At 40.9% G+C, this 24,977-nt stretch overlaps 4 protein-coding genes across 4 annotated transcripts in view; 3 read left to right on the forward strand and 1 right to left on the reverse strand.

Moving 5' to 3' along the window:
• Positions 1 to 19,214, forward strand: part of LOC6557746 (putative mediator of RNA polymerase II transcription subunit 26) — a 28,721-nt gene extending 9,507 nt beyond the window's left edge. Inside the window, exons 2-10 of the mRNA XM_001984661.3 lie at positions 9,502 to 10,077; positions 10,171 to 10,278; positions 12,668 to 12,746; positions 14,294 to 15,252; positions 17,230 to 17,361; positions 17,715 to 17,968; positions 18,035 to 18,319; positions 18,391 to 18,579; positions 18,817 to 19,214. Coding sequence (XP_001984697.3) covers positions 9,933 to 10,077; positions 10,171 to 10,278; positions 12,668 to 12,746; positions 14,294 to 15,252; positions 17,230 to 17,361; positions 17,715 to 17,968; positions 18,035 to 18,319; positions 18,391 to 18,579; positions 18,817 to 18,903 — 2,238 coding nt within the window. The 5' untranslated portion in view covers positions 9,502 to 9,932 and the 3' untranslated portion in view covers positions 18,904 to 19,214. The remainder of the gene's footprint in view (positions 1 to 9,501; positions 10,078 to 10,170; positions 10,279 to 12,667; positions 12,747 to 14,293; positions 15,253 to 17,229; positions 17,362 to 17,714; positions 17,969 to 18,034; positions 18,320 to 18,390; positions 18,580 to 18,816) is intronic.
• LOC6557280 (ras-related protein Rac2) lies at positions 1,840 to 2,708 on the reverse strand. The gene has a single exon (XM_001984662.3). The coding sequence runs from the start codon at positions 2,566 to 2,568 to the stop codon at positions 1,990 to 1,992; it is 579 nt and encodes a 192-aa protein (XP_001984698.1). The 5' UTR covers positions 2,569 to 2,708; the 3' UTR covers positions 1,840 to 1,989.
• Positions 15,505 to 17,077, forward strand: LOC116805542 (bromodomain-containing protein DDB_G0280777). The gene has a single exon (XM_032737918.2). It carries the CDS (start codon positions 15,586 to 15,588, stop codon positions 17,023 to 17,025), a length of 1,440 nt encoding a protein of 479 aa, XP_032593809.2. The 5' UTR covers positions 15,505 to 15,585; the 3' UTR covers positions 17,026 to 17,077.
• A 1,943-nt stretch (positions 19,215 to 21,157) lies between the features above and the next one.
• Positions 21,158 to 23,498, forward strand: LOC6557736 (pickpocket protein 28). Its single transcript, XM_001984659.3, has 6 exons — positions 21,158 to 21,759; positions 21,884 to 22,144; positions 22,195 to 22,399; positions 22,467 to 22,737; positions 22,795 to 23,047; positions 23,109 to 23,498. Exons 1-6 carry the CDS (start codon positions 21,206 to 21,208, stop codon positions 23,359 to 23,361), a joined length of 1,797 nt encoding a protein of 598 aa, XP_001984695.1. The 5' UTR covers positions 21,158 to 21,205; the 3' UTR covers positions 23,362 to 23,498.
• The last annotated feature ends 1,479 nt before the right edge of the window (positions 23,499 to 24,977 follow it).

Below are 24,977 nucleotides of genomic sequence, written 5' to 3' on the forward strand. Positions count from 1 at the left end.
ATTGAATTGCTTTTGGTGTGTAGTGGAGTGTACTAGGCGGAGGGAGGACTGAGGCTCGCCTATCTTTGCCAGATGCACAGCAGGTTGCGTTCGCGTTTGCCGTAATTATTTGTCAAATTCACACACAGTGAAAATGGCCACTAACGAGCAACAGGCAGCCAAACAAATAGTCGAATAGGCCAGCCACCCCCACAAAACACCCAATTGGCAATCAATCAACTGTAATGGCGTTTCACTCATAATGACCCACGTTTATAAATATATATATATATATTATATATATATATCTGCATATTGTTGCTGATTGGGCAGGTGTATCCCGACATCCGCTCAACGGAACGGAAGTCTTTATAAATATATTGGATGACACATACAACTAATGATGACCAAAACAACAGAGATAAGATTAAAGCTGTGTAATTCCATACAGCAGCCCGAAAATATGCAACTAAATTTACTGATCTATAGACAAAATTATTGACATTATCAAGTATATATGCTTTGTTTATTCTGACATAAAACATGAAAAAAATTACACAGCAGTTGGGTTTCTTGTTTATTTTATTTATGTACAAATTTGATTTATGTTTTATTATATTTGTAACAGTAAATTATGTGTTAATATAAATAAATTGCGTGTTTTTTCTTTTTATTTTTATTTTGTTGTATATCGATATCAAAATGGGGTAGTTCATTAAACACAAAGACAAAAGCATAGTTTGGCAAAAGTTGATGCATTTGATTAATGTTTGTCTATATATGTGTGTGTGTAGTTTGCTAATTATGTATTTAGTATACATTAAAATCATTAAATAAATAATAATAAAAACACTATGCGCATTTAAGGCACAAAATGCATTCAAAATACATATTATGATTCTTGTCTACAACTATTTGCTTTTCTTATTGCACTCTGCACTCATAATCATTCATTTATTTAGTACAAATTAAAAGCAATTTTATAGTGCAAATTTGTTGTTTCTGTATTATAGAGGGGTGGTATGGTATATTTATAGGTATGTGCCAAATAATTATTGCTCAGACCGATAAGCGGTTTCTGTTTCTGTTACTGTTATCTGTGTATTGCTTTTCGCCAAGTTTCAAATCATTCTAGATTTATTTACAATTAATTATAGCTTTTTATTTTTTATTTCTACTTCAATTTCCATAGAAATTCTAAACGCATTTGTCATACAACAATCTTGTCTATGGTTTATATAGCTGTGCTCGCCTATTTTTCCGGAAATCAGAAATGAAATTGTAATTTGAAAACCCTATGAAAACCTATCAAATTGCTTAACTTAAGTCATTGAATTTTGAATTTCAAGTACATAACACTCATATATATTTGTCATTATTAATAATTTTGTATATAGAAATTTATAGCTTTTATTTCTCAAAATTGAAATCACTTCTGAAACTAGAGCGTTATAATTCACCCACGGCCACTGTATATGCATTTGTATGTTTATGTTTATGTGTATGTGTGTGTGTGTCTGTGTGTGTACGTGTGTGTGTGTGTACGTGTGTGTGTGTGTCCGTGTGTGTGTGTGTGTGTGTTTATTTATGTATATTATACCAAGCTGTCGAGTGTGGCCCCCCAACCCATATGACGCTTACGTTTACAAATTTAATGCGTTGCCCCCCACACACACATACACACATATACACACACACACATGCACACGTACACACACATGCATACGTACACACATAACACCAGCAACAGCAACAACAACAAGAAAAACAAAAAGAATACTTTGCTTTTGTGCGTGACGACTCATTACTCGCTATCGCTCTCTCTGTCTCCCCATCTCTCTTTCTGTTGCACGCACACAAAAAACTGTAACTGTAACTAAAGCGATTGAATATTTTTTGCAAACTTTCTGCGCTTTGTTACCGCTCCCCTCTCCCCCTCTCGCTCTATATCTCTCGCTCACTCTCGGTGTTTCTCTCTCGGAGAAAAACAAATTTGGATTGTGCAACATTTTAGAGCAAGACACAGCCGCGCTTGTGCGGCCGACGACTGGGCGGACAAAGCACCGAGCGTATTGCCTCATCGAAGACAGTCTTCAGTCCCTTCTGTGTGAGAGCCGAGCATTCCAGATATTTAACCGCGGCAATTTCCTTGGCCATTGCCAGTCCTTGCGGATAGGTGATGGGTGTCAGTTTCTTATCCTTGAGTTTCTCAATCGTTGGCTTATCATCGCGCAAATCGAGCTTGGTGCCGACGAGGATGATGGGCACATTGTTGCAATGATGACGCACCTCGGGAAACCATTTGGCGCGCACATTCTCAAACGAGGCGGGATTCACCAGCGAGAAACAGATGAGGAACACATCTGTTTGTGGATACGATAATGGACGCAAACGATCGTAATCCTCCTGTCCGGCCGTATCCCATAATCCCAAATTAATCGGTTTGGCATCGACCATCACATTTGCCGAATAATTATCGAATACGGTGGGTATATATTCGCCGGGAAAGGCATTTGTCGTATAACTGATCAGCAGGCAAGTTTTACCCACGGCTCCGTCGCCAACAACAACACACTTGATTGCCTGCATGACGTCGTCTCTTGTTGTTGTTGCTTTAGTTTCTTTGTGGGTTGTTTAATAAATTTACACGCAGCAGTGCGAGGGAGCTAGCGAATTCAACAAGTTTTTTTTTTTGGCGATTATACAACTTAATTTTTTTTTTATTGTTTGCACACGCACTCAAACAAACACACACACACTCTCTCTCTCTCTCTTTTAGTACTTGTGTGATCTTTTATTTGTACTTAATCTTTAAATTTGTTGCCCTTTTTCGTGTCACTTGTTTTTTGTTTTATTTTTTCTTGTAATTAAGTTTGTAAGAGAAATTTTTGCACGAGCGAGCAAAAATAAAACACACCCAAACGCTGTGAAATCGACGCTGTCACTGAGCAAAGCAGAGAGCGTAAAACTGAAGAAAAAATTGTGTGTGTTGCTTTTTTGCTTAACAGCTGCACTCGAATGCTAGTCATCTCGCTTGCGCCTACATGAATTAACCGACTGCGCAAAGTATGCCGCGCACGCTCCCACACAAAACAGCAGCAACAGCAAGAGCAACAAACAACAGTCGCGTCTCGCGCATTGTGTACAGTGCGCGAACGCTGCGTGAGTCATCCAGCGACAAAGAGAGTGAGTGTGTGAGTGAGAGAGAGAGATTGCCATGCTCTTTATTTAGCGCTGAGTGCGTTCAGTTGACCTTGCTTTGGTCTTATTTGATGAGTTTTTCCTCGAAATTTGTGCGCCGCTTTCCATGACTTTGTTGTTGTTGTAGCTGTTTGTTGGCTGACTGTTTTAATGGACCACAAAACATATCCGACAATCGACAGCGACGCCCTTGTTGTGGCTACTAACATGGTAACCAAAACGAAAACAAAAGCCAAAAACCAAAATCCCAAAACCAAAACCGAAAGGGCCAAAAAGCGCCAAACCAAAATCCGCATCCGCGCCGGCCCAAAAGCGATAGGCCAAACAAATGCCAACGCTGTTTTCATGCGCTGTTTCCGCATCTCCAACCACGCCCCCCGCCCAACCCGTGTGCGATTCATTTTTGCATATGAAAATTGTTAAAGTGGCGCGCAAAATTTAAAAATTGCAATTCAACAGCAACATCAACTTCAAATATAAATATTTTTGCACATTTGAAGTTAATTTCTTCTGTCTCCGCTTGTAATTGGATAATTAAATAGGCGCTGTGAACGGGTAGTTTATAATAAATTGGCATATATATATTAAGTGGATAATGGAATTGGTATTCACAACAATTAAATCAGCAATGCAATTGTTCAAGTGTCATATAAAATCAGTAAATGTGCGCTTTATCAGTGTGTGGCACTTTATTTTTACTTTTTTTTTGTTTTAGATATGCCATTTAATACGATTGAGTCATGAATGTATTGCTTATAGCACAATAAAAAATAATCTCTTTGATTTTATGTTGTTCCAAAAGTGTTTATTAATTTAAGCCCCTTAGTTGAATCGGATATTTAGTTTTGATAATTTAATTTTGTACTTATCCTTATTATTTATAATTAGAGAACTTTGCTATCCTACGTAATGCAAACATTTTCCTTTATTCCATTGGTTGTTCATTATGAAAATAATTAAAGTAAAGGAGTAAAATATCTGACAGCAAATGCAACAATTATTTGATTACTGTCGCAGTCGTTGCTTCATAATTGGCAAAGTGAAATATATATGCGAGAAAATGAGTATACAACACACGCCCACAAGTTGCCACATCAGGAGCCATTACGATGTGTGTGCAACGGGAGAAGGAGTTCAGAGTTATTCATAATTGTTGTTGCAGCAACAAAAGTGGCAGAGAAATGCATAACAAACTGAAAAATATGCACGCCATTTTTATTGCCACACCAGACACACACACACACACACATGCAGACAATGATATTGCGGGACTATAATGTATGAATGCGCAGCTAAAGAAGCCGCAGCCTGCTGCTGCCGATGTCGACCCCAAAAACAAATATAAGCCGCATGACTGCTGACCAATAATAAATTTAACACTTTAACTGCTGTGTAAACAACTGAATAAATCGCAGCTTCGAACGGTAATGCGACTATATATCGCATGAGTTCCTAACGACATAATCGCCTTAAATTCCAACCCTTAAAATCGCTAGTTGGTAAAAAAAAAGAAGAGTCGAGTAGAGATTTTACTTAAAGATCAGATCAAGATTGAAGATTTTTTAACTTCTATCTTAGCAACATATAGCAAGGTAAACAGAATATATATAATGAATATAGCTTCAAAAGTAATAAATATATACATAAAGTAAATAAAAACCATGCAAGTGTATCTTGTTATTTGACTAAAGCTTTAAATTGAACTTCGAAATGAATAATTATAAAATTTGTGCAGATTCATTTGTTGAACACTTTTGCAAATTAAATTTGTTTAATGAGTAGCGCAATAAAACGCATTTACTGTCAAGTGATAAAATGTCACTGCCTGCAGTTTTATTATTCTCATATATATGTTACATTTATTTCATATATATATATATATATATATATATAGTAGATATACCACATGTCGCCAGCGATATGAAATCGCCCACCCCCACTTTTGAGCCATTCTCATCCTGCCCCCTTTTTGGCTGCTGCCTGTTGACATGCAGCAATTATTAACTTTTATGCGGCTGCTGCCATGACGCCGTGTGTTTGTTATTAATTTCTTGTTATTTATGCAAATAGTTGGCACTTAATACGCTTGTACACATTTTTCGTTTTTTCTGTTGTTGTTTTTTTTTTCCTGCAAATTGCTTTGCGCATTACAATAAATTAACAGCAATAGCAACACACATGCAACAACAATGACCCAACACGTTTCATGCTTATCGACAACGTGGCAGCTCTTAGCGAGCTCTTCTCTGGAATTTAAAAAAAATAACAAAAAACATGTTGCATACCGTGAGGCGTCCGGGCACTTTGACTCTTTCGCTTCCATAAACTGTGTTGAGTTATCGCTGGCAGACGTGAAGTCATCTCTGAATGCTGACCATATAAATTCCTCGCTAAAGGCAGCCAACGAGTTCTTCTATAGTTTTAGCATCTGTTTGGTTTTGCTGGGGTCACGTCTGTCTGCCTGTATGTCTGTTTGACTGCTTATGAATAAAGTTGTTTGGCTGGCATGCCTCTTAATACCGACATATGTATATGTATGTGCTTTCCACCCATCGACATCGACATCAACATCATCATCATCTTTGTATCCGCCATCCCCATTCAATTGGGGTTATTTGTCGCTCTATCTGGCACGGTCTTGTGCTTCGCTTTGTTGACTTTTTGGCTTTCAATGGCCACAACGTCTATTCAATTTTTTGTATGTCCCTATTAGAGCCAGACACTCAACCCACCAGCCCAGCTCGGACCCAACCCAGTCACCCCTCGAGCGATTTGAAATGAAAAGTTAGCTGCCATATTAACAGACATACGTGGTAAAAAAAAAAAATAAAAATAAATAAAAATAAGAAAAGGAAACAAAAATGATATGTGCTGGCCATATTTGTAGGCAGTAAATAGCAAACAGGGCTCGGTGACGAAATGTGTCCTTTGACATTTGATCGCACGCCAGCAAAAACTGATAATCCTGGCCAGAACCAGTCACAGTCGGTGTCATCGTCACAGTCACACTCACACTCAGAGATGATGGGGTAGAACTGGCTTTTCAACAGCTTTTCGGCCTGCTTAATGGCCTGCTGCATTATTTAGCACGTCGCAAGCCAATAAAATGACTTTAAAATACGGTCCCGTTAAGTTGTTGACTTTGAGCCGTAGCGCGTTAAGCATCTTGATACCCAACTATAGCCAAGGATGCCCACAAGTAATTACACTTTCTTAAAAGACGAATTTATTAAGGCTCTTATGTGGATTGCCCTGAGCACTTAGAACTTAGAACTTTTTTTAAGCACTTAAATATGTAAATAAATATAAAGCAACATTTATTTATACATATTTAATGGACTATAATTAAGTTATATAGTATAATAAATATCGTAAAAAACGAAAAATTAAATATTTTACGACTTAAGTAAATCGTAGTAGAAAAGGTTATAATCTCTGTACCAGAAAATGTAGCTCTGCTTAGATAAAATTAAAATAAATTTTACGACTTAAGAAAATGTTATGAAATAACATAGTTTATAGTCTATAAATTAATTAAATTAAAATTAATTAAAATGTTTAACTCATCGTAAGCAGATCTACCTTTTTACTCGTTTCATTTAATGAAATGCTTGATACAAACAGATAGCTTCATTGTATCAATAGCTGAGTTGCTATTGAGAAAATCTCTAGATAATTTCCATTTAAAAAGAGTCTTTAGAATTCGATACACAAATGTTGCTTCACACTCAATTATAAAGCTGGCACATGTGCAGTTGCTCAGCTGTTGAATTGGCGCTTTTCAAGTTTTAGCCGTGACGACTTTTACTTTACTCCGGCATCTTAATTTACTTTTGCACTCAGGCAGCTGGAAAAAGAAGTGCTGGCTCTGGCCTAAAACAACTGCAGTGCGAGGGGAATAGAATGAGGCAGGCGAAGGGGCAAGCAGTGTAGGGGTGCAAAGAATTACGGCAATTTCCTGCGCAATTTCTTGTGGCTGAACTTGCCTGGCTTCGTCGTCTTCATCGTCGTCATCGTCGTATGTTAACAGGCTAGACGCCTATATATACATATGAACTTCGTCTTTTATTTTTTTTTTAGCTGGCGCTCAGCAGTGCAGTTAATTATAATTAAGACGAGTTAACTAACCACTTGCCAGACACTTGAAAAGCGCTAGGAGGGATCTGGGGGTTTGAAGGGGGAACTAACAGCAGCAGCGGCGGCAGCAGCTTTATGTGTGGTGCAATTTAAATGTTGTCGTTGTTATTTGTTGGCTTTAATTAAAGCTGCGTTCATTAAAACGATTGTTGGCTGCGCCCAAAAAGTAGGCCACAAAAAGTGTTGCATATTCAAATGGGGAAGGAGGCAAAAACAACCGACAACCAACAACTAACAACCACAGCCACAACAACGACGCTCGACAGTTATTCAATACGGCTTTGGATTTGTCCTGCCTGCTGTTGTATCAATGCAACAATGGGGCATGTTAGCCGTCAAGGAAGCTGCGAGCTGTTATGCAAAGCCGCCAGCGGCGACGTGCCTTCATTTGCAAGGACAATGCGACACAACGAGGCAAACGAGGATGTCTGACAAAACAACACAAAAAAAAACAAAAAAAGAAAAGAAAAAAGAAAAGCAAAAAAGGAAAAATACACATAGAAAGCGTCGAATGAATGAAACGGCTGACTGAGTGCAGGCAGGACACGCTGGATGACAGTACAGTAGAGACAGGAATGCTATTATAATAAATAAAACGCCTTTCACTCATAACTGCCGCACAATGCACAAACCAAAGCACTGAATAACTCTTGTCTATGTATCTGTATCTGTATCTGTATCTCTGTTTGATTAAAGCAGCGCAGCAAACAATGCAAACACTTTTAATATAGCTGATGGCAAACACTTTCCATCGATGGCTTTAATCAGCTGCCTGCAAATGCCTATCTTAAGGTGTGACTTCTTCTGCAATTAAAGCCAACTGCTGCCGCCCATAAATATGCAATAAATGTGTAGACACACTCACAGATATTTGCACCCACTTATTTGCTCTGAGGCTATTGCATAAAAATCACATTAACAATTTGCTACTACAAGAGTATTTTATTTTTATTGCTGCCTGTTTTATTTTTATATCATGCATCGCCTTTTGTAATACTATGCAAAGCACACACGCACACACGCACACACGCACACACACATTGTGCACACATGTTGCCACCAACAGCAGGAAGCAGCAGTTGCTACCCAGGATCAGAGCTGAGTTTTGCAGTGTTGCCATCGAAAAGCGCAATAAAAACGCTTAATTTTTCACTTTTACACAAACGTGAATAACGCCTCCATTGTTGCTGTTGTTGCTGCTGTTGTTGTTGCTGTTGCTGCTGCTGTTGTTGCTGCTGTTGTTGCTGCTGCTGTTGTTGCTGCGCTGTTGCTGCTGCTGTTGCTGCTGCTGCTGAGTGTGCTGTCGCTTTTGTGTAAGCCATTTAAAAGTTATTTAATTTAATAACACGCACAAAACATGCTCCAAGTAAAAGCAAACGAACATAAATAAGAGACACACACTTTGTGCGTTGCATTGGCGACTAAAACGAGGCAACAGCAACTGTCCGACAGACAGCTGAAGGGGGGCGAGGGGTGTGTGAGTGTGTTCCATTTAAGTCCTTATAGCATATGTGTGTGCTTACTCATATTTGCTCGAATATATACTTTATGCAAGTGGTTAAAAGTGTTGAGCTTAAGCAAAGATAGATTCTGAGACTCAACCAGCAAATATTAATCTAATAGCAAGTGGTTAATTTAAAAGAGTTGAAAGTTAAAGTTAATCAAAGGTCGATTTTGAAACATAACCAGCAAAAATGATTTTAATATAATTCATCACGAATAATAGTAGTAAGTAAGCAGTACAATTCCTCAATTAATGGTTACATGTATTAAGTTAATGCCAGTTCAGTTAATTTTTTTTTTTTGATCGTAACTGCCAGTTTTTGAAACCTTTGAATGGCTTAAAAAATATATATATATATCTGACTTTCAATTAAAATGGCATTTTTGCATTTTAATTGCATGCCGATAAGATTAAATTCACGAGAATACAAACAAACAAGCAAACCGTACTTGAATAAATGAAATATAAACGAGAAACGATATGGCTCGAAATGAATAACCATTGATATTTAAGCTGCGGCAACAGCAACAACAACAACAACAACAGCAGCAATGCAAAAATAAAATAACATAAACAAAAAAGAAAAAACCAAAAAAAAAAAACAAAAAATAAAAGCGAGAGCAAACAAAAGTGATTGTCAATTTGTATTTATGCTGGCTACTGTTGTTCTTATTTTACAGATTTAACAACAAAGCGAACAAACTGCGGCCGCACACAGATTTCAGATTTCAGATTTGGGTTGAAAAGTGAAAAATCAGCAGCGCCCAGTCACACAGACAGGACGAGGACAGCTCGCAAATCCGCACCACCCACAGGACCCAAGGCCAAATGCAATAAGCTGCAGCGAACGCATACAAAGCCATACACAAAGCCAAAGTCTAAGCCCCCAAAGCCAAAAGGAGAGGAAGAGCAAACAGTCGTTGTTGGTCTGGGAGCAGCCGCCAGGATTGCGTTCTTGTACTTTGGACACACGTGCGCCGCGGCTGCGCCGTTGCCGTTGCCGTTGCCGCTGCCGCTGCCATTACCCTTGCCGTGCCCGTTACCCGTGTCCGTGTCGTCCTTGCCAGCGTCAGCGTTAGCGTTGCCATCGCCTTTGGCAACGGCGGCCACAATGAAGCTGTCAAAACTGTCCAACCAGACGAACTCGCAGGATCCGCAGGCGGTTAACTCGCGCATCTTTGTCGGCAATCTGAATACATTTCAATGCTCCAAAACGGATGTGGAGCGCATGTTTCAAATCTACGGCCGACTGGCGGGTAAGTCACCATCTCGCACACATCTTTCGCCTATGTCTCAACTGTCGTCTTACCCCACTCCCTCTCTCTCTCTTTCTCTCTCTCTGCTCGCAGGCATCTCCATGCACAAAGGCTATGCCTTTGTGCAGTTCACCAACCCGTTCGATGCCCGCAACGCCTGTCACGGCGAGGATGGCAAAACAGTGCTCAGCCAAACACTAGGTGAGGCTTATTGTTTATTTAGGAATAGTAATGATGTTCCCATCAATATATATATGTGATAATTATTAATTATGTTCTCTTAAATATTATTATTTTAATTGTACTTATAAAGTTTGAACATTAAAATTAAGTACTTAAGTACTTAATTAATTTCGACTTCGAAGTGTTTGCATATATCATTTATATAGATATACAAAAACTTTAAACATTTCTTCGTTATACCTTGGTTACTTTTATGTGAATGGAGTTGTTGTTTTCGCATAGACATTGCAGACCTTAACCCTCGCATAGTTGCATGTCCGATGTGGCAGAGTCAGACCAGGTTAATGGCCGCCGGTGCCGGAAGTGCAGCACTAAAATCGAACAAGCGCGCGAAAAAAGCAACTTGGTGACTTGCCCTGGGAGCTAAGGAATAGTAATGGAGTATTAGTAACGGGAAGCCGTGGCTACTGCTACTGCTCCTGCACCGGCTCCGACCCTGGCATGTGTAGTGGCCATATCTTAGAGCGCGCCCCGCCAACTAACTGTCTGCGTATTTTGTGCAACGGAAGTCGCTGCAGGCCGCAACTTAAAGTGCTGTCCCAACATAAATCCTTGCGCGATACTTTTAATGAAATTTCAATGTTGTGTGGGAATACACGTATCTGTGTGTGTGTGTGTGTGTGACTGTCTGTGCTGACTACCTGGCAGGCTGACAACTGACTGTTTGTCGATTTAATTTAAACGCTTTATGAAATTTCAAGCTCCCTCGCACGTCACATGCAGCTGCACTGCAACACAGTCAGTGGGCCAGATGATGTACAGATAGATGAGAGAAGGCAATAGCCGGGGAAGGCAGCTGAGAATCCTTCGCATTCTTTCATGTGCCTTATGTGTGTCTCGTGTGAAGAACAACTTAATGCACTTAGCGAGCTATGTCATGACGACTACGATGTGTGATGCGTGATGCAGCATCCTTTCATATTCATACGACCCGTTGGCGATGTGCAATGAAAACTTTTATTGCGATCACAAAAAAAAAAACGTTTTTGATGTTGTTTTTTGGTTTTTATTCCTTTCACAGTGCTTATGCAAATGCAGCAATGCTAATTTCACTGATTAGAGCCAAGCAGAAAGAGAAGCTCAACAAAAATAATACCCCGCACAGAGCACTCCCACTCGAGTTGAGTGGCCGCTGTAATATTTCATTGCGACGCACCATTGACTTTTAAGCGGCAGTGTGGCAATGTTGCCTGGGCCAGCGTTAAACCGATTGCCTTAAAACTTGCGGAAATCCTTCTTTCGCTTTTATCCTTAATCTTAATTATAGCCTGCCAGCAGCCCAGTCCCAGTTCCAGTCAAGGCAAAGTGCCGTTTCAGACAAACAGAAGAAATTCTTGAGAACAAAAAGGCAGAGGCAAAAAAAAAATATATATATGTAAAGCTGCCACACCCCACAGTCCAGTAATTTGTAGTTATAGCAACTGCCTCACAATCAACCAGCCCCCCCTTGACAGGGGCTTGTCTTCTTCTGCTTCTTTTTTTTTGTTTTTTTGTTTTTTTGGGCGCGTTGGTTCTCAGCCACCCTGCGGCGCAGCCGTCGCACTTCAAACTTTGTCATGAATTATGATGAACGAGCGCGAACGAGCCGAACTTGCCACAAAAACCTACATATAAAAAAAAAAACAGACGACTGTCGCACCCTTTTCATTGAAAAATGAAATGTATAATGCATTGGGGCACGATTTTGACTTTTGCTTAGGCTGGCTTCAAATGCTTATATAGAGTATAAAGAGTAAAGTTTTTGTGATGGCTCTTAAAAGAGATATTGATTTTTATAGTAAAAAATATAAATTTTGTTTCGTTAGTTGAATCATTTTATTTCATAATACTTTTAAAGGATTTGTGAGTGTTGGCTTTTATCTATTTCTTCTTCCTTTTAGTAGTGTATTTAAGGTTCGGTTTTTAACTGTTTAATCACCATTTATCCTTTCATCCTTTTCCAAAATCTGACAATGTCTTTGGTCGTTGTTAACTGCGTTTTTCATTTATATTTCCTTTTTTATTAAGATTAATGATTGCGAGTCAGATTAAATGATTATGGTGTTGCAGTTAGACAACAAATGCACAAGGCCTGTGTTTTGTTTTTAATCACTTAGAGTTCTCAACATTTGCATAATGAAAAATCAACACAACAAACATAAAAATCTAGATTTGCGCATAATAGAAACGGAAATGTCATTGTCTCCAGCCTTACTTAGTCAGCCACTTCAAAGGCACAATATGTTTTGTGGTTTCGGCAAGGAGTCTTTTTTGGGATAAGGCAAATATTCTATTGTTGCCTAGTTTATTTGTGGGAATACAGTTAAATTTCATACTGGTTTTGTTGCAACCACTCTTCCATTTTCAGATGTCAACATGGTAGCGGAGCCGAAGGCCCATCAAATTGGAAGGAAACGCCAGAATGTCAGCAAAACGGGCAACGATTGGTGAGTGCCTACAAAAAAAAAAAAAAAAATGAAAACAATTTCGAATACAATTTCATGCTTCACATTTTAATTTAAATAAATGCGCCTGTGTTTAGAGCAAGTTTTTGCGCAATTTAATGCGGCCATGTGGCGCTCATTTGGAGTTTATTTACATATCATTTAACGGCTTGGCTTGGGACTAGGCTGAAAGTTTCTATTCTTTTTTTTTTTTGTGCATTTTGGGCGACAGCCGCACACACAAATAAATAAATAAATAAGGGACAATCCATCAGGGCATGGACATGGACATGGACGTATTCGTATTCGTATTCGTCTCCTTTGTTTCAACGCCGGCTCACATAAAATATTTCGGCTGTCAACTCTATGCGAGTTTTTCGTTGCCACTTCCGTAGCTCCGTCTCCGTATATAACTCCGTCCGTGTCCGTGTCCGTGTCCATGTCTGTGTCTGGGTCAGTTGTGTGTTGTTTCGAGTGCTGCGTCCACACACAGTACGTAGCTGAAACTGTGTACACAAAAAAAAAACAACAAAAAAACAAAGGAAAAAAAAGGAACGACTGTCTGTGAGTGACAGTTGCAATGTATGCTATAATATCCTTGCGCTTGGTCCTGGCGCTGACATGTGCACTTGCTTGTCCCTAGCGCGGCCTTAATGATGACTGAGCGAGCGAGCGCCCCGGCACCATTCACAATTTATTTCGGACGACTTGCAACTCGTGTGGAAATATTTAATTTAAGCTTAATGACACCGAAAGGAAGTGCGTTAAGGCTTTAAAAAGGTCGAATACGACACACTGACAACGACTTGATTGTAATTAAAACGCAAACATTGGTGCTGCTGTCCAGGTGCTCGTGCTTGGTCTGTTTATAGGCTCCTGTTTGTCATTTAAATGCCTGCTCTCAGTCCATCTGACCACACACAAATTGACCGTAAAGCCACAATTGTTTGGCCCCGACGCCCACGTAGCCTACCCACGTTGGCCTCGGTGGCCAAACGATATGAATACTGCTTCCAATATTCGACCACAAAATGGATACTGACGCTGGCATTTGTATCAATCACAGGCAACACACAAAACATGCAGTCGTCTGTTGGAACGATGTTCGATGGGTGCTAAAGGGGACGCCCTGTCAAAAGGGTGGCAAAGTGACACATAATTGGCAAATGACAATTGTAACGACGACATAACAGTAACTGGGGATGAGCCCTTAACAAATATTGACCGACGAGCAGAGAGGTTGTTAGGTCGATAGGCAACAGTTGGCAGGCTGTTCATTTTTATATGCGATACCCAAAACTGGTCACAAAATAAGCATCTCCGATCTCAGCATCAGGTTTGATTCCTGGTCGGGTCAATCCTTAACCAATATTTCTTCTAAGCTTAATTTTGTAATTGATAGAATGAGTGCAGGGTGTCTCCAAGTCGAGCTTTCTCCTCTTACATATTTGGGTAGCATTCATTTAGGGGTTGTGGTTTCGTTGACACCTCAATTACAGCACTTGCCACAACTAATGAGCTGTCACTCCTTGAATCTATATTTTTATCAGGGACTACTTCTATGATAGCTACTGCTCATCGGCGCTGCTGCGCGGCGGCGGAGGTGGGGGTGGTGCCAATGGTGTGCGTCCCAAAAAACGCAAGCGTTTGATGGCCAGCAACAATAGTATGGCAGCGGTTGTGCAACAGCAACATCAGCAACAACATCATCATAGCGCCGCTGCAGTTGCAGCAGCTGCTGCTGCTGCTGCAGTACATCATCAGCAACAGCAGCAGGCGGTACAGCAGCAGCAGCAGCAACACCAGCAACATCAGCAGCAACAGCAACATCATCACCATCAGCAGCAGGTTGCCGCTGTTGCCATGGCAGCGATGGCCAATTTGCTGCCACAGCAGCAGCTGTTGCTGCATCAGCAGAATTTACTATCAAATGCGGCGGCTGTGGCCACAACAGCGGCCACGACAGCGGCGCCCGGCACACTTCACTGGTCGCAATACAAACAGGACCAGCAGCAACAGCAGCAACACCAACAGCAACAACAACAGCAGCAACAACAACAACAACAGCAGCAACAATTTGTAGCCGCGGCCACAGGTTTCCAGCTGAAGAGCGTCATCGCCGGGCAGTCAACGACTTCGCCACAGAATGCAAAGTCAGCAATAATTGCTAATCAAACAGCACTCGTGGAGCCGTACGGTGCCTTTTCCCAACAGCTATCGCATCACCAGCAGCATCAACAGCAACAACAACAGCAGCAGCAGCAGCAACAGCAGCAACAACAGTTGAGCTGCCTGCTGCAGCCGTTGACTTTGGCATTGTCCCCACAGCAACCGCAGTCGCTACAATTGCAGAGCCAACTGATGCAACAACAGCAACAACAGCATCAGCATCATCAGCAGCAGCAACAACAACAACAGCAACTACATCAACATCAAGAGCACCAACAACAGCAGCATGCACAGGAGCAATTAAGTTTGCATCAACATTGGGGACCATTCAAAGTCTACAGTGAGTATTGACTTGATTTGTTTACTTTTAGTTTATCTTCATGATGATAGCAGTAACCGATTGCCATTCAAGATTTCCGCATTGATAAGCAAACAGTTCGTTGTTAATTGAGAATATCTATAGAAATCGAGTACTCTCTAATTTAAAGTTATTAAATATTTACTTTATAGAAAGGATCTCACAGAGAGAATGCAGGGAGCAGATAGTTGACATTTTAATTATGCCAGCTTTTGTATTAATCATTATCTCCATGTGCTCGAATTTGGCTTTGTTAAACTTGTCAAATAATGCCTGCTGAGGACGATTCATCGCTTTCGACTCTGAATATGAGAAATGTGTCAAAGTCACAGAACTGCAGTTAATATATACTATCTTCTCGCCGTTGTAATCGCATCCTGCATCCTGCAAGTTGTCCACGCCGAACAGCCACAAGTGACTAAGAACAACACATCTGCAATTGCTTCGCAGCAGCGTTTTCCATCCGCATATGTTAACGGCTTGCTCAGGCTCAAAGCTAGTCTGTTGGCAAACAATTTGAAGACCCCGACCAACACACTTGAGTCGCAATCAGAACAGCAATCACAGCAGCAGAATTCTCCTGAGCAGATCTCGGATATTCAAGCCATGAAATCCTTGCAGCAGGAGAATAAAGATCAACTGCATCAGCAGCTGAACCAGCTGGAAATGGATCTGAAAAAACAGGATGACCAGCTGCATCAACGAGACTTGCAGTTCGCTGTAGAAGTTTCCGCGGAGCAACAACAGCAATTGCACCAGCTAATTGAGAAGCTCGAGGCACAGAACCAGGGTTCCGAACAGCTGCCAATGTCAATAAGCCCTCAGCAAGCAGCGCAACCTGAGATGAAATTGGAGCTGCCTTCATCCATTCAAGCGGTTGGCATGGCAAATTCCAGCGTTCAAATGCAACTTCTGCAGCAACTTTCTAACTACTTTGGACAAGGGCAGCCACAACAACAGCAACAACAACAGCAGCAACAACAAAATCCACAACAACAATCACAACAAACTCAGCAATTGCGGTTGAATGTTGCACAGTTGTCACCATCATATCCGGATGACCAGGGAGGGGATACATATGTCGATAATAAAACAACAACGGAAGCAGATGACTGCGATGATGTCACATCGGTGCCGCGTCCATTGATGGAAACCACCAAACGAACCACACAGAGACCAACACCAAAAATCACAACATCAGCGCCCCTAGATAATGTACAAGCAATAACAATATGTGTGAAAAATGGCCTTTTACATTCGACGACTACTGTTCAGCCCAAGGTTAAAAAGGATCCACAAAAGCATCCCAAATCCGAGCCTCACGCAAAGCCCCAAAAGAAGCCTCAAGCGAACACCGCAAACTGCGAAACAAGGACTGAATCGAAGACCACAGACAATCCTTTCAATATGAGCAAACTTTTCAACTTATCGCACAAGTTGTTCGGAATGAAGGATAAACAGCAGCGACTTAATCGAGATGCAAAGTCCAACAATGAAATTCATATAAAAATTGATGCAATTGCAACGCTGCTGCAATATCGCAATAGGCATAGTGATCCAACTCAAAATGAGCACAAGGAGCCGGTTCGACAGGGGGAACCAGCACAACAGGCTCAAGACAGCAAGAGAAGAAGAATAACAAAGGCATGGAGAAAGGTGAAAGGTCGCAGGCATCGTGGGGTCGTTAGTAGGAAGCAGATGCTGCAGGCTGAGGCCAAGATTTGGCCTATAAGAAATAATAAATATATTTTATAATTTGTGATCAGTTATTTTATATGATGATTTGAGAAGCCGAAAAGTTACTTTGAGTAAATTTAATTAGAAGTAATTTCCTGTTGAATGGTAACCTTCTACTATTACTTGATATGCCATGTGCTATATATGTGGCATTCATGCCAGGCAGCTTGCTTAGAGTAATGGCATTAAAATCCATATTTTATATCTGTTTCGTTATTGTAGGCAATCCGGACACATTAATCTGTGGCAACTGCCGGGAATGCTTCAGCGAACTGTCTGAGTTATTGGACCACAAGAAAAGTTACTGCAAGCTGAGGTTCACATGCAAGTGCCAGGATGTGGCCTTTGCCGCAAGTAAGTCGTCAGCAAAATGGGGCGTGGTATTTGCTGTCTGCAATTAATTTATGATTGTTAAACACTTTTTGCCAAGGCATTTGTTCGCCTTATGTCCATGTTTGTGTGTGTGTGTGTGTGTGTGTGTGTGTGTGTGTGTTTATCTAAGGCCACATTCTATGGAGATTGCTTGTTGCAAGTCAGCAACATCTGTCCGTTTGTCTGTCTGTTCGTTCTGCGCTTTGCTGCAAATTCATTTAAAATTGAGTTATTTATGCGACTAAGCCCAGCCCAGTCCTATTTTCCGCAAATTCCAACTTAAATAACTAATTAATTCTTGCTTGTTTCGCCCACACACACATATACGTATATAGAAACGCCGCCAACGAGCGCCAAATTGCTTTGCGCCGTTTGCAAGGATGCATTCACCAATCCCTGGGATTTGATGGTGCACGCACAGGCCGCACACATGGTTAACATTTACGAGCTGGGCGATGAGGCCGCCAACGTTGTGACTGCCGCCAATGGCAATGGCAATCCCAGCCCCAGCAACAACATCAACAACAACAACAATGCAAACGATGCAACTGCAATTGCAGGCAATGTTGCTGCTGCTGCTACTGCTGTTGTTGCTGCTGCTGCTGCTGCTGCTGCTGTTGCTGTTGCTGATGATGAGGCAACAACCATAACAAAGCACATGCCAAAGTCAGCAACACTTAACAAGGAGCCAAATAACAATAACAAAATTAGCAACAATAACAACAACATCATCAATGGACACATGTCGCCCATTGCCAACGGCAGCAGCAACGATGTCGTTCCAGTTGCAGCTAATGGCATTGATGTTGCTGCCGTCGCAGTTGCTGTTGCTGCTGCTGCTGCTGCCAACAACAACAACAACAACGATGGCCATGTCAGCAGCGATACGGAGACGCACAGCATGGACATCAAGTTTGATCTCTGTGTCAGTCCCAAGGAGGTGTGTACAAGTATAACAAACTTTGGCTTTTGCTATAGCAAAATGCTTTCTTCTTGTTTTGTTTCTTACAGGAACAGCAACGTGATGATCTGTCGTTGGATGGACGACTGTCCAGCAGCCCGCAGACGCATCATTCGGATGATATCAATATGAATATTAAGCTACTAAACGGTTCGGTGTCCTCGCGCGGCAGTTCGCCAGGCCTGGAGTCCGATGAGCCGCCGGCAACGCGTGCCTGCATTGTCCGAACCCTAAGCATTGTGAGTATGATAATTATATATAATCATATACAGGATACAGCAAAGGAAGGCAATAATATGTGCTGGTTTTTTATAATATAAACATTTCAAATATTTTTGTTTCTTATCTTTCATTGCGTTGAAAAAGTAAATATATTTTGAATAAGACTTTACTTATTGTATCAACAAAATTAGATTAAGTTATTTTGATTCTCCAAATTATTAACATATTTCCCATTTATTTTCTCATAATTTCAGGAGGCTGCCGGAGCTACAACCACGCCAACTTCGAATGCCTTGAGCCTGATGTCCAATGGCCTCAGCTTGGCGCTGGCACCGCAATAGGCCAACCTTTAACTGACTGGCTTTAAGTAGAATCAAAAGCGTTGCAACCGCATCCCCGTTATATAATGAGTTTAGAGGATATAGTATGTGCTTTAGGTTTGTGTGCAGATTGAGGGAGTATTTAAAATGCTCATATTGCTTTTGTGGCTTTTGTGTATTGTATTGAGAATAAGTATGTTATCGTCAGTGGGATGCAAGTGCAATTTATTCAGTATTTTTGTACTAGACTTAAACTGAGAAATGAAAACGTAAATTACCAAAAAACATATCATTTTTAATTAGCAACTAGGTATTATCGTAGCTATAACAATTACAACTAATTATATATAATAGTATGTATGTATCGATGTGTGTACTATTTAAATTATATAAATAAATGCCTATCTGGTCTGTTTTCGTTTTTGTGTTCAAGAAAACGTATTTTGGGTTTCAAAACTGCATATGAGAACAAATAGGTAAAAATATAAGGACAAAACCAAAAACCAAAAAAAAACAAAAAACATCTTCGGAAAATGTCGTCAAAAGTTCATGAATTATGAGTAAGGATAAGTTAAACTGCATCATGTAGGACAAAAGAGCTTTGTATATATTCACAAATACAAAACAACTAACAAAGTCAAGTACTTAATTATTGTTAGTTGACAAAATACCCCCCCAAAAAAACTTATATTTTATATACAAATACGTATAATAATTTAACTAATATTTAATATGTAACATGCCAACAATATTATTATTCAAAATACGTACCATTGTATATCATATGTAGCATAGTGGCAACAGGTGTTTCAAAAACAACAGCAAAACTCCAGCAGAAAACAAAAAAAATGAAGTGAAAATGAAAATGAAAAAAAAAACCCCCGAAGGTTTAATGTTATAATTATATAAACATATTAATATTTAAAGTTATATATTAATACTTGCATAAAGGCGTATAAAAAAAATTTGCAGCTATGTAAATAGATTAGATCTACAACAACAACAAAATATAATGAAATATTGTAAACAAGTAACAACATTCAATTCAGTGTCCTCCAGCTAAAAATGTAAACAGGCAGAAAAATGTATTTAATAAATGAATATTATACAAAAATCTTTTAAATAGTGTCTTAACTGGAAAATCCACTTTAACCAATAATAAACGAGGGTCTGCTGAAAAAAAAGCGAAAGTAGCTCTTCTCATTTCATATGGATGCTGTACTCAGTGAGATTTCAGTTTCGGTGCACATTTGAAATTCTATTTTCAAACTCTCATTAAAATAAATGATGATCAACTGCACACGACAACACTTGTGACTAGCGACAGACGACAGACGACGGGCGACAGAGTGTGTAAACAGCAACAGCAGCAGCAGCAGGACAACAACAAGGACATTGCAAACATTGTTGAAAGCAAAGCGCACGATAATGAAAAGCGCCAACAAAAGGTGAGCGCAAGTGGGTGCACAAAGGAGAGGCCAGAGTTGCCAGAGTTGCCAGAGACTGCCTCACACTCCACGAAAAGTTTTTGGACACAATGCCAAAATGCAGTTAACTTTATTAAAATGCGCAACGAAAACGACTCGCACCGTGTTATGTTACTGTTTGGCTGGTTGTCCTTGCCGCTGGCTCTTCTTCGTCCTGTGCCCAAACATTTTTATTGTCTGGGTCTGCAACGTGTGGCGGCCATTTAGTTTCTGTTTCTGTTTCGGTTTCGGTTTGGAGGTCGAGTTAAGCGCCTGCGGTCGAGCCACATTCTGGATTTAAAATGCATAAGCAAAGGGCAAAATACAGCAGCCGTTATTCAATTTGAGGCCGGGCAGCCTTAAAGTGCGCTGCGGCTAATTAGAATGCCTCGCCCAGGTGCGCCACAGTTCGCAGTTCGGAGTCCGCAATTCGCAGTTTCAGTTGGCGCAAAGGTAACATTTAGCCAACTGAAATTACGAGTGGCAACTCCCGCTGACTGGGGACCTTCGGTTCACGTTACTTTACTTTACTTTACTTGACTTTACAGTGTGTATGTGTATGTGGAGTTCTCGCAAATTACGCGAGCTTAGCCCAATGAAGTAATTGAAATGACACCGAAAACTGGAATTCACACCTAACACACACGGCGTATGCGTGTAGAAACTAAAGGCTATCCCTTTGGGGCCACCGCGTACCCAGTTGTATAACAAGCAACGCCCGTTCAGCAAACAGTATATAAGGCGAAGACTCGACATACGCTCGCCTGACTCAGTCAACGTTGTCAGTACGCGTCGGTACGTTATACTCGGAATTGGAACCGGAATCGGAATCGTGGTAGTCGAACTCCAATACGGTCATGTCGACGAACAGCACACAGCCGCCGACGCCCATTAATGGGCTGGAGGTGCCCAAGCAACCGACTTTTGCTACCTCTAATCAATGGAAGAGGGCGGCCCTGATGACCAAGACGGCGGCGGCTGCCAGGGACAATTCAGATGATAGCGAGGAAGAGGTGGATACCAAGCAGCAGATCAAATATGGCAGCGGCTTTCAGGCGGCCAAAGCGATTGTTCATGAGTATTGCGACTATAGTACAATTCATGGCATACGCTATCTGGGCGAGAAGAAGCGACCCTGGTTGGAGCGTTTGTTTTGGGTCAGCGTCTTTCTGCTCTCGATATTCACCTGCTTCAAGCTAACACTCAACATCTGGGACAAGTGGAACAACAATCCGGTGATTGTGAGTTTTGCTGAGAAGTCGACGCCAGTGTGGCAAATACCCTTTCCATCTGTCACTGTCTGCCCCGAGACAAAGTCTCGCCAGAGAGCGTTCAACTTCACGGACATTTATTGGCAACTTCGCGATTTTCAGGCCAATGTCAGTGGTATATCTGATCTTACCGAAAAGGAGTGAGTATATTGTTGAGGACTACATTTAGTTTAAAGAAGCAATAGAGCAGAGATAAAGCTCAAGACTTTTTTATGTAAGCCAAAATTTAAAATATAAATATATACATTTGAAAAACTTTCACAGAAAATTAACATACGGAGCAGTGAGTCAAGTGTGTGATGCTCCGCTGCATGACATTGACTACGGTATGAAGGTCCGAAAGGGAATTGAGATCATCGATGAACTGAGCGAGGTAATACCTCTGTTTGATGAGACCTATCTGGACTGCAAGTGGCGCAATGTGCCCATCAAGTGTAATGAGATCTTTCACAAGTTTGTCACCGAGGATGGCGTCTGCTACAGCTTCAACTCTCTGAGTCCCACTGAGATCTTTCGAGCCGAAGGGTAAGAAGTAGCTCTACTTCGATATTAAGTTACTAAGAATATTTATTTAGCATTATACCCGACATCGTCTTTCGCGAGGAGAATCGTCAGCCCACTGAATGGAATGTGGAGGATGGTTATAGCATTAGTGCCAATACGGAGACCTATCCGCATCGTGTTCTAGGTCCAGGCGCCAAAGCTGGTATGTATCTGTTTTTGGGCGGCATTGAAAAAGATTTCGATGATATGTGTCGTGGACCAGTGCAGGGCTTTAAGGTGTGTATTCCACTTGAATGTGTTGCATATGTTGCATACCACACACATAACATTACTCGCCAATTAGATTCTGTTGCATACGCCTGGTGAGGTGGCACAGGTGACAAGACAATACTTTCGCATACCCTTCGATCAGGAGGTTCTCATATCGATACGACCCAAAATTATTACCACCTCGGATGGCCTGAAGCACTATGAGCCCCATCGGCGACAATGCTACTTCCAGAAGGAGCGTCATCTGCGCTACTTCAACATCTACTCGCAGACAAACTGTGAACTCGAGTGCCTGGCCAACTTTACGCTAACCAAATGCGGCTGCGTCAAGTTCTCCATGCCGCGTGAGTATCGAGCAGGTGGATGTGCAACCTATGTGAGACTAATGTATTTCTTTGTAGGCAATGTGAATGTGCCCGTTTGTGGTGTTGGCAATTTGAAGTGCTATAACGATGCCGAGGATGAGCTGTTTCTCAAGGAGTTTCAACAGGGCATGGCCACTGAGGGTGAGAACTATCGCGGCCAGACGGACTGCAATTGTCTGCCATCCTGCACCTCCATTGCATATGAGGCAGAAATCTCTCAAGCTGATTTTGATTACAAGACTGTTGCCAGCAAGGATAAGGCAGCGGGTGACGAAGCAAAACGCGAAGGGTAAGCAACTTTGAAAATGATAACCCCTTCTTAGTCTCAATTTCGATCATTTCGTTGGCAGCATGAAAATGTCGCGTGTTTCGATATTTTTCAAGGAGGCACAATTTCTTACCTCGCGACGCTCGGAACTTTATGGCACCACCGATTTTCTTGCCAATTGTGGTGGTCTGCTGGGCCTGTTTATGGGTGTCTCCATGCTGAGCATTGTGGAGCTGGTATATTTCTGCACAGTGCGTTTGATTTCCAATTTGCGTATGCGTCGCAAGACACGCAAGGAGTTATCCCTGACAAGGGATCCCAACAAGGAGGCCTAGTTTGGGGATACGTTGAACGCCGAAACGAAGACAACTGCTTATCAATAAACCAGAGGTTTCCCTTTCTCTTCGTATATGTGTCTGTGTGTGAGTGTGTTGTGTTTAAACTGCAAACAATGGAAATAAATTTGTACTCTTAGCACAGTCAGCAATTGAGCTCGCAGTTGGAGTTGAACTTTTGGAATAGGATGCCACTTAAGATGGCTGATAGGATAGGACCCGCATTGCTGCTGCGACTGCTGCTACTGCTGCTGCCAAAGTCAAATGATTGTGGTTTGTTGTGTGTGCATTTCAAATGGAATTAATTATTTTATTGTGTGATTTGCTGCTGCAATTCGATTCGATTGCCAAAAGTCAATATAGGCTAGTCGTCGTTAGAAATAGCAAACTCGTCTCCAGTCTAATATGTTATGCAAGGGCAGGTCTTTGATTTGCCTGCCAGGAGGCAGTTAGTAGAAATGAGATATAGATATCTAAAGGGATAAGCCCCACCTTTTGTAGTGCAAACAACTCAACTTGACTCAGTTCAACTCAGCTCTGCTCTTAACTCAAGTTGTGTGCGTGCGGCTCTAATGGAAATCCAATTGAATTAAGTTAATTATGATGGCAAATATTTAAACAATAGCTGCAATTTATGTACATAATCTCACACACACATACACACACACACACACATTATTATTAGTAGTGGCTTTAAGCTATGAGCTGCAGTTGTCATTTGGTTGAATTCAATTTGCATGCTCGACTCACGGCCATTATTAGCATATAATTTGCAATGGCAGCATGCAACTTGTGTGCAACTGTTGTGCAACAGTTGTGTGCCGGCTACGTGCTCAAAAACTACTGAAATATGCATGACACCAATACACACACTCACACACACACACACGCACACACACATGGCATAGTTCGCGCTGTTGAGTTCATTATGGCAACAAGTGTCGAAATGTGTCGAAATATTGCAAATAAAATTGACACATTTGCATACTACTAATAAAATGATGCATGTGGAAAACTGGATGCCGCTGAGTGTAACAATGGCGGTTGCACGTTAGTCGCAGCCTTAACCTGCCACCAGGCATAAATGTGGCATGTATGGATGTGCGTGTGTGTGAGTGTGTGTGTGCAGTTGGCACTTTCCACTTCAACGCTTGATTCGTGCACGCCAATTTCATTCATATGATTGTACATATATAAGTTAAAATGAAATTTATGACAATTTCATATTGATGATTTCTGGCGAGGCTGTCTCCATAGGTTTATTGATCACATACATTTCAAATAATTGTTATCTTTCAAAGAAAATAAAATATTTTTAATTCATTTGTTCACTTGAATGTCTCTTTGTGTTAGTTGATAATACTTAACATTAATATTGATTATTTATTTTTATCAAAAAATGTGTTTATTAATTCGATCAGTTGGAGTTCGACCCCTGTTAGCTGTATACTAAGATGAAGAAGAACTTCAATAATATCGATATAAATTTGACAACTTTTTTGGGCAACTCTCGAAACAGTTTTATGTGTGTCGCATTACCAGCCAGACTGTGAGAGAGACATAATGTGACATTGGCTATTAAGGACTGAAAGCAGCTCGTCAACTCTCGTCGATGT

This window comes from Drosophila grimshawi, unplaced genomic scaffold, assembly GCF_018153295.1.
Source record: "Drosophila grimshawi isolate 15287-2541.00 unplaced genomic scaffold, ASM1815329v1 contig_44, whole genome shotgun sequence".
In the NCBI taxonomy this organism is placed as follows: domain Eukaryota; kingdom Metazoa; phylum Arthropoda; class Insecta; order Diptera; family Drosophilidae; genus Drosophila; species Drosophila grimshawi.

What these genes read in the sequence shown, in the direction of transcription:
- LOC116805542 (XM_032737918.2), top strand. Translation starts at nt 15,586, where the DNA reads ATGTGTCAAAGTCACAGAACTGCAGTTAATATATACTATCTTCTCGCC.
- LOC6557736 (XM_001984659.3), top strand. Translation starts at nt 21,206, where the DNA reads ATGTCGACGAACAGCACACAGCCGCCGACGCCCATTAATGGGCTGGAG. An exon ending in GAGATCTTTCGAGCCGAAGG is followed by an intron (nt 22,145 to 22,194) that starts GTAAGAAGTAGC and finishes ATATTTATTTAG; the next exon opens with CATTATACCCGACATCGTCT. An exon ending in GACCAGTGCAGGGCTTTAAG is followed by an intron (nt 22,400 to 22,466) that starts GTGTGTATTCCA and finishes CTCGCCAATTAG; the next exon opens with ATTCTGTTGCATACGCCTGG.
- LOC6557280 (XM_001984662.3), bottom strand. Translation starts at nt 2,568, where the DNA reads ATGCAGGCAATCAAGTGTGTTGTTGTTGGCGACGGAGCCGTGGGTAAA.